At 29.6% G+C, this 10,176-nt stretch overlaps 1 protein-coding gene across 1 annotated transcript; it reads left to right on the plus strand.

Annotated features, from left to right (window-relative positions):
• The first annotated feature begins 2,860 nt into the window (after positions 1-2,860).
• LOC146899165 (pathogen-related protein-like) lies at positions 2,861-10,171 on the plus strand. Its single transcript, XM_085735171.1, has 4 exons — positions 2,861-3,088; positions 3,183-3,315; positions 9,347-9,645; positions 9,806-10,171. The coding sequence occupies exons 1-4, from the start codon at positions 2,942-2,944 to the stop codon at positions 9,938-9,940; spliced, it is 714 nt and encodes a 237-aa protein (XP_085591297.1). The 5' UTR covers positions 2,861-2,941; the 3' UTR covers positions 9,941-10,171.
• Positions 10,172-10,176: the final 5 nt, after the last annotated feature.

The raw sequence follows: 10,176 nt of genomic DNA on the forward strand, positions 1-10,176 counted from the left end.
ACATTACCTTGATTAGTTTACAACTAGCGACTTATGTGAGTTATGGTCCGAATGATTATGCTAATGAATTTTTAGCTATTTTATAAGCGCATATTTGTTTGTTTGTTTGTTATATATATATTCTCTAATTTTTCTGGTACTTTTTTTATTTTTGTAGCATTTATCATATTGTTTTGGTATTTATTAGAATATTTATGGTATTTTTATATTTTTCAGGCATTTATCTTATTTTTCTGGTATTTTACATGATTTTATTGCTTTACTAATTTTTTCTGGTCTTTTATTAGTTTTTTTCAAAAAAAACCTTGATTTTTAACTTTTTTTCTCTCTAAAAAATACTGTTATTTTTTTTTACGTTTTTAAAAAATTAAAAGTTATTTTTTTTGTAAAATTATTTAGATTTTTAAATATCTTCTGACATGGCACTAATTATTTAAAATAGAAAATGCCACATCAGCACAAGTGGCAAGGGATGAGTTTAATTTCTGAATTTCACAAAATAGGGGGACTAAAATTGCTGATTTAGAAATAGGGAGACCAAAATTGAGAAATTTTGGAAATAAAGGGACCAAATCCGCAATTAAGCCTACTTTTTTAAAGAACAATTTCTTAATTTAAATTTTTTAAAGATTACATGAGAGGACACTTGTTAGCAAAAAAAATTTCTTAAACAAATTTTAGATTTTGTTTGCAAATATTTAATTTCTCTATTCGAAATTATAAGTCATTTAAAAATAATTATTACAACAATGTATAAATGATAAAATGATGACTCATGGACAATAACTTGGATATTACAAAACTATACCATTATATACCCAACAAGTTAATGATACATTGCTATTTAAAAATTACTCCCTCCATTTCACAATACTTGTTGCTTTTGGAGAATAATTTTGTTTTACATTACTTATCACTTTCAAATTTCAATGCAACATTAATTATTGGTTTGTCAATAATACCTTTACTTATTTACTGTAGAGAGAGAAATAATATAATAGAATAATAAATGGTTAAGGGTATTATAGAAAGAGTTTTTCTATCATGTGCAAATTTGCATATGTTAAGAAGTTTAAATTGAAAATTTTGTATGGAACTTGCACATTTAATATTAAGTATAAAACTTTTGAATAAATAATTGTTGTTTTCCAAGTAAAAGTTACTACGCACATGTTAGACAAACCCTTATAGAAAATAACACATATAATTTCATCAAAAATAACAAAATTTATTTGATTTTTGGTGTGTGTAAATTACTCAAAAGCGACAAATATTATGAAACGGAGGGAGTATGATTGATCTTCGTATCTCTTATTATTTATATTTCTTTTCATTTTCAAAACTATCAAAAAGATATTTATATGTTATTAAACAAACATTGTAAAACTTTTGAACAACTTTTAGTGGGGGGTAATATCTTATTACAATGGAAAAAAAACATTTATTGAGGGCAATTGTCCCTAATTAACTCTTAGTGGAGTTGGCTTGTGAAATTCTAGTACTCGTTTTTTTCCAATTTTACCCCTGTGGGGGCAGTTTGGTAAATTAGTAAATCATGGTGTTCACCTATCTATATATATGGGAAGATATGATTCAATTCTCTTTCCAACTATTTCATTCCCAATACTACTTCCTCCTATTTCTTCATGTCTTCTGTCCGGTTCCGTTTTTTTTCGCCAAAGAAGCTTCTGGTCCGGTTTTTTGTGGTTGTAAGGTCTGTGTTGCTTAATCGCCTTGCATGTTTGTGTTTTCTTGCTTCTTTTGTGCTTTGGTTCTGTTCTAATGTTGGTTTTCATCTTGATGTTCTGGATAACAGGTATGATAATATGTGATGTCTAAGACAACATGTACGGCAATATATCACAATGAACAATAGACAAAAGTAAGGTAAAGTGCGATAAAGAAGAACATGAGATTTGGTAACCTAGTTCGATGCAACGTCACCTACATTTGAAGACATCCATGCCAAAAAAGGAAATTCACTCTCGATAGTATCGATTCCTAGTCTTATGTGAACAGCAGAGCCGTTCCTTGCCAAGCGCAACGAGCTCTACGGAGCCGAGCCTCCAATTTATGGGGGCCTCAATTATTTGTAGTGGTACAAGTATAATTGTTGGGATGTAGTATAATGGTGGGATCCACTTAGTGATAGGACCCACCACTTATTTTTTTGTGTCTATCTCTCTCCAAATTGCAACAAATGGAACAAATTACAAATGGAGAGGATCTTAACCCAAATCAAACACTTATTATTTGACAAAAATAAAGAGTAATGGACAAGTTAGGCCAAACCCACACATCTATCGACAAACAAAAAATTCAACAAAACAAATTAAAATCAAAACAATCCTCATTGTTTATTTGCAATTGTTTAAATTATCATTAATTATTTTTATTAGGGGCCATTTTTAATATTAGAGCCGAGCCTCCAATTTCATTGGAACGTAGACATGGCAACAAAACCCGCCTCCACCCCATGTTTAACGGGGAAAAACCGATTTAACTGGGTGTGGGGGAAATTATTTTTTCCACTAAATTCATATATTTCTTTAGTAAAATCTAATTGATCTCAAATAATTAAATAAAAAAACAGTAGCTCGAAGAAGAAGAAAAATCTTCTTCTTAACATTTTTCTCCTTATCACGTAATGTTTTTTTTTTTTTTTTTACAATCTTGATGAAATGTTATACTTTTTTTATTTTGGTGGAGTAAAAGCCAAGGTGATTTCAATCCTAGAAAAAATAGACCATAAATTAACCATTTCTTGTGCGAAGATGACGTACGACATCACTTGTAGAGTATATATAAATTTGATTTCATGAAAATGTTTGTTATATAAAACAACAACGATCACCGCATCTTTCTTGTATACAATGCAACAAGTGTTATAAGTTTTCTACCTTATGTGTTGTTGTGTCAAAGCTAGCTAGCTAGTTCCACCATGGCCAGCCAAGTTGTACCTGGAAAAGTTGAAGGAGACAAATACAGATCTTACTTAGATGATGAGGCTCATACCACACAGTGGAGACATGGTGGACCACCCATATATGATGTTGTCAACAAGCTTTTTGAACAAGGACGAACCAAGGTGCATGCACCATTTATATATCTCTATACTTTTTAATAACATATATTTATATCTATATTATGATGAATTAGTATATATTATGTATAATCTTTAGGTGTGGCCAGAAGGATCATTGGAGGAAACAGTCCAAAACGCCATAAAATCATGGGAGATGGAGCTTTCACACAAAACCCGCGTGCAGGATTTTAAGACTATAAATCCTGAAAAGTTTAAGCTCTTTGTTAATGGTACAATCCAATCCTTATTAATTAACCTTATATAACCTCTTTATTTCTTCTCTATCTTATTCCTATTCCTAGAAAAGTTGGAGTTTAATTTGAGTGAATATGATAATGCTATATATTCTTTATTTTCCTCTGTTGAATTGAAAGCAATTCGTACAAGAGATAAAACTCGATTTAGTCTTTTAAATTGTATGAATCATACAATTCAATTTTTTGAAATTAGTGAAATTTAACGTTAAACATAAAATTATTAATTATTATTTTTTTAAAAAAAATTGAAAATTGGGAAATGTTTATTAATTAAAGTGACATTAATGATCATTTTACAGTCGTTCCGAAGGATCTGAATTTTGTAACATAAGATTATAATATCAAAGAATGGCAAAAGGAAAGACTTTTTTTGTTGAAGGACAAAAGGAGACCAAGGACGAAAGACTCCAGAAACCCTTCAACACCAACGCCAACCTTTTAGGAGAGATGAACTAAACCTTATACCCTAATAGTAGAGACAAAAGACAAGGATAGACCCCAGCAGTGGCGTATCCAGGACCCTGTATGAGGGGGTGCAAATTTTTAAACCTCATTAATCATTAATATTATAAATTAATATATATTGATCTACTCATTTCTCTTGGTAACTAATTAGTATGCATAGACATCACAATGTGAACTTATTTCACACATGTGTTAAATAATGTGTTATGGCGTCATTTAATGTGAGTGAAAACACATAAGTTATCATATTCATTAATTGATATTAAAGCACATCATTAAATGCATGTGTAAAATAACTTTAGAGTATGTGAAAAGAAAGTAAACTCTTTTCTTATTAATTTAAACTACTAAATTTACATTTGTGTACTTTTACCCAATAAAAAATTGAGTTTTTTTTATTCTTTTTAATAAATAATCACATTAAATTTTATGATTTTTGACAAAGTGTAAATTCAAGTATTTACCACTAGGAATTCAAAAGAGTAATATCATTTACATCATATACACTTTATAGGAAAAAGAATAAAAATAGAAGAATAAAGAGTGAAATGATTCCTCTAAAAACAAAGAGTAGAAGGATTTTTGTTTTGAATAATATACATCACGTAACTTATTTGCAAAGATATAACAAATGTGTTTGATTGGTCTAATGGGATGATTAATTGTAGATGAAGCCCTATACTATAACATGAATTCGATACTAGGTTATTTATTTTTGGCTTTTAAGTGATAAAAATCTTCCAAATAATAAAATAATAACACTTTAAAAATTAAAACATATGTAGTACTGGTGGTACATGTGCACGTCAGTAAACTCAGTATGTACACACACCAATCAATATAGAACGTTAGTCAGACCCACTCCAGTCTTAGGTGAGGTGCAAAGCATGAATATCAGGGTGTGCAAATAGCAATGAACGTAGGAAAACTGATGCAAATAGCAGAAATCCAGGGTGTGCAGGTGCACACCCTCAAAGCCACCTAGCTCTGCCCCTGGTCCCCAGACCCCGCTCAAAGGCACCTAAATCCCTCCCCACCATAGCAAACTACCGATCCCAACAAATAGTTAGTTCTACCATCGATTCATAATGAAAACATGGATGACCAGTGCCTCTCGAAAAGCCAATACCAAGAGATGAATTGAATTTTATCGATCGATTGCTCCACGTCTACCGTCTTACTAGAGAACACCAAATCATTGCGAGCAGATCAGATTGACCACACAACATAATGACAGACCAATACAAAACAACGCCTAAAACTCTCTCCCGGGAAAAAAAACAGCATCCCTGAAAAAGACATAACACATCGCGAGGAAGGACAAACTCCCAACCTAACCATCTAAAAATCTTATACCACACCCTCGACGCTACCCCACACGTCACAAAAAGGAGATTCGTCGATTCCGGCTCCTCACCACACAAGCCACATAGAGTAGCCGCCTAATCTATCAACACTCTGCGTCTTAGGAGATTTAGCCTAGTCGAAATCCTATCAAGGAGAAGTTGTCAGGATAAAACTTGAACCTTGGGCGGAGCCCAACTCTTCCAAACCAAGGCAGGATAGTAAACAACTCAGCCACTCTACTGCATGTCCCTGGGTGGACCACATCAGAGAGGTATCCATATGCCGAAAACACCTCTATGACCACGAGTCCGGGTCCTCAGAGTGCGGATGCACCGCCAAGAACATTTTCATTATCAAATGATCTTGAAATTTTTATTATCAAATGATTATTTTAGTGACCATTTGAAATTTCGTTTCTTTATCAAATGATCTCACCTACAATTCTATGACTTGATGATTTAATGTTGAAAGTTTTCAAATATTATTTTCCCTTCCTCCTATATTATAAATTAATGAATAGTGTAAAAAATTATAAAATATAGAGTAATAAATAACTAGAAATATAACAAAAAAGTAATCTTTTGTGTTATAAAAAGTAATTTGTTATATTATAAAGGGTTATAAAGGGTTTAATATGTTTTTGTCTTTTTTTTTTTTTTTGCGGTGTCTGAGGTTCGAACCCCAGACCTTGCATATATTATGCATTGTCCTTACCAGCTTAGCTAAGCTTACGGGACTAATATGTTTTTGTCTATAAAAATATAGCAAATTTTGTTTTTTTGTCTTTAAAAATAAAGACGGATGATGTTTTCATCTTTCCAAAAAAATTTGATTCATTTTTTCTGTCCCTAATGGCAATTTTATGTTCATATTTATGCAAAGGTTATAGCTATTTTATGTTCAAGAATGTGCGCTACTTATGTCATTCATTATGTCCAACTCATTTATGTAGTAGAGGAATGCTAAGCACAGTTGCTTCAACACTCTCCTTTTGACACCTTCGCTGCCATTGGTCCACGTGGTTGTTATTTAAAATCTTGTAAAAGGCAACCGAGTAAACCAATTAATATGGTTTAATTTATTTTAATTTTAATCAAGTCTTTTTGTTAAAAAAAAAAGTCTTTTGCTGCAAGGCTGTATTCATTCATCCTCAAGCATGAAATCATCCTTATAAGTGAATAACTTGTGTCGTATCATGACGAGATGTGAGCAAGCAATTTTTTAAAACTGTTGGGAGTCGCAGAACATGGACTCTGGACTGTAGAGAGAAAGAGAGAACCCAGATTGAAGAACCTAGAGAGAACATGGGCTCTGGATTGGAGTCGCAGAACGTTGTACAATTGTTTTGGGAAAATATTGAAGAATATAACCATTCACTTCACAAATACTCCATCCATAGATGCAGCAACCCAAAAGATCTGAACCACCGACATCACATTCACAGCAACCTGACGCCTCATAACCATGGTTCAACCTTAAGCACCTAAATCAACTAAACATCAACAAAAAACAAATCTTTCCCTAAATTTCACAAAACGGACTGCTACTACCTCATTCATCAATCTGTAGCAAAATTGGAGAGCTTGCAATTGGGGAATTTGATATGACGTAATTCAATGGGTTTGGCACACAAAGGAGATTCATTATTTAAAACAAAGAAAGAAATCGCTAAAGATGAGCTTTTTCTCATGTTGTTATGGATATTCTTCCTTCTGCAACAATAATAGAGAGGCTTAAATATGGTATTGGTCCCTGCAAAATAGGCTAGTTTTGGTTTTAGTCCCTGCAAAATTTTTTTATAGTTTTTGATCCCTGCAAAAATAGGTCAGTTTTGGTTTTAGTCCCTGCAAAATTTTTGTTTTTGGAAATAGTCCCTGACCCCAGTTATGTAATAAAAAAATATTAAAAAATTCTGGAAAAATGAAAAATTAATAAAAAAATTGAAAAAAATATTAAAAAATTCTGGAAAATTGAAAAATTAATAAAAAATTCTGGAAAAATGAAAAATTAATAAAAAATTGAAAAAAAAATTAAAAAATTCTGGAAAATTGAAAAATTAATAAAAATGAAAAAAATTAGAAAAAATTAAAAAATTCTGGAAAAATTAATAAAAATAAAAAATGATTAAAAAAATAAAATAATCTAATAAAATGAAAAATAATGATAAATTCTGAAAAAAATAAAAAAGATTATAAAATTCAGAAAAAAAAATTCGAAATTTTTTGGAAAAAATTAAAATTCTGGAAAAATGAAATTTTCGAAATTTTAATAAAAATTTTGGAAAATTTAATTAGTATATATGTCGAGCTTAAGTTTTTTCAGTGTATTTATTTCCAAAAAAATTTCCGGGAATTTTGTGTATTTATAAACCGAGAATAAGGGAAAAAATATGTGTATTTATAAACCGAGCTTAGGTTTTTTGTGTATTTTTCGAAATTTCAAAATTTTCATTAGTATTTTTTCCAGGAATTTTTATGTATTTATAAACCGGGAACTTTTGTGTATTTATAAATCGAGAATAAGGGAAATTTCGAATATATACTAATCAAAATTTTGAAAAATACTAATGAAAATTTCAAAAATTTCATTTTTTTTAAAAATGATTAATCTTTTTAATTTTTTTCGAAAATTTCGAAATTTTTTAGATATTTTCCAGAATTTTTTCAGAATTTTTATTTTTCATTAAAATTTTATTTAGAATTTTTCCAGAATTTTTATTAAAATTTCGAAAATTTAATTTTTCCAGAATTTTAATTTTTTTTTAGAAAATTTCAAAATTTTATTTTTTCAGAATTTTTTAATCTTTTTATTTTTTCAGAATTTAGCATTATTTTTCATTTTATTAGATTATTTTATTTTTTTAATCGTTTTTTATTTTTATTAATTTTTCCAGAATTTTTAATTTTTTTCCGTATTTTTTTAAATTTTTTTCCATTTTTATTAATTTTTCAATTTTCCAGAATTTTTTAATATTTTTTACAATTTTTTTATTTTTCCAGAATTTTTTAATTTTTTATTAATTTTTCAATTTTCCAGAATTTTTTAATATTTTTTTCAATTTTTTTATTAATTTTTCATTTTTCCAGATTTTTTTAATATTTTTTAATTTTTTTATTAATTTTTCAATTTTTCAGAATTTTTTAATATTTTTTTCAATTTTTTTATTAATTTTTCATTTTTCCAGAATTTTTTAAAATTTTTTTTAGTTTTTTTATTAATTTTTCATTTTTCCAGAATTTTTGCAGGGACCAAAAACTATAAAAAAAAAATTTGCAGGGACTAAAACCAAAACTGACCTATTTTTGCAGGGATCAAAAACTATAAAAAAAATTTGCAGGGACTAAAACCAAAATTGACCTATTTTTGCAGGGACCAAAAACTATAAAAAAAATTTGCAGGGACTAAAACCAAAACTGGCCTATTTTGCAGGGACCAATACCATATTTAAGCCTAATAGAGATTGGAGATGTTGGAATTGGATTGGATTGAGGGTGTTTTTAGATTTGTTGTACAACACAATTTTTGAGTAATAATAATTAAAATATAAAAATAAATGCTAATAAATTCATTTGACTTGTTCAGCCGGTTAAAGGTTTAAGAGATTAAAAAAACAAGTGACGTGTCATGCATATGGAGAGAGTGACCAACAGCGATTGCACAAGCGATTGCCCCTAGCACAGCTCTTATGTAGTATATATTATTTTTTTGAAGAGGTATGTAGTATATATTATATGTTCAAGAAATGTTAAAATCAACTCACATGCCGAATCAACTAGCCCTGAAAAAAAAAAAAAAAAATGTTAAAATCATGCTGTTGGGACCAAAAACAAAACAATTTTTTTTATGAGTTTGAAAACAACATATTTTTATTTTTGAAGGCTAAAATTAAATTTCACTATATAATTAAAGACAAAAAACTTATCTAACCCATTTACGACATAAAAAGTATAATATAATAGAACAGAAGAAGGAGTATTTGTCTTGGTTTTGCTTGTTCCAGTTGAAAGAGGCAAAATTTTGTTTTATTCTTCAGGTGAATTGGCTAACATAATGGCACCGAACATCTTGTTCCTTTCTATATTTAGTATTGAAGGTGTTTTTGTACTATATGGATTATACAAAAAAAAGGTTTTTTTTTTTTTTTAACAAATACAAAAAAAATGCTAATTATTAATAATGTTTGATTTTGAAGGGAGGGAGGGATTAACAGCAGAGGAAACACTAAGGTTGGGAAGCTATAATGCTTTGATGAAAAACTCATTGCCAGAAGAATACAAGTATTACAAAGCTGAAGAAGAAACATTTGAATCATCTCATGAAGCCTTTAGATCAGCATTTCCTCGAGGATTTGCATGGGAAGTCATCAAAGTTTACAGTGGACCCCCTGATATTGCTTACAAGTTTAGGCATTGGGGATTTTTTGAAGGTCCTTACAAGGGACATGCACCCACTGGAAACATGGTTGAATTCTATGGCTTTGGAACTCTCAAAGTATCTCTATTTAATAAATCGACAATTTTTACTTTTTTAAATTCATTAAATAACTGATGAATCTTAACTATAATATAATTAAGATACATCAGTTATTTAACGAAGAATTACGACCATGTATAATTCTAGTGAGAGTTACTAGCATGGATTCCAATGACAGGTAGACAATTTAATGAAAGCAGAAGAGGTGGAGATTTACTACGACCCTGCAGAGCTGATGGGAGACCTTCTAGCTGGAAAGCAAACAACTGAGGATAACACCAAAACTTCTCAAGGATGTCCTTTTCAAAAATAATAGTACAGTACTATCAAAGATTGTCCTTAATTTAATCTATGTTCGAAGTTTTCCATGCAAGGGTGGAACTGAAATAAAAGAAAATGTTTATTTATTACAATAAGTGCAATTGTGTGATCCATGTAATATTTAACACACGACTTCCGTAGAAATACAATGTCTCACTATGTTACAGTTAAAGCACAAAAATCACAGGATACTGCATAATCTTGATTGCATCATTGCCTAGAATTTCA

This window comes from Medicago sativa, chromosome 8, assembly GCF_051527215.1.
Source record: "Medicago sativa cultivar Bolivia chromosome 8, Bolivia_mono, whole genome shotgun sequence".
In the NCBI taxonomy this organism is placed as follows: Eukaryota; Viridiplantae; Streptophyta; class Magnoliopsida; order Fabales; family Fabaceae; genus Medicago; species Medicago sativa.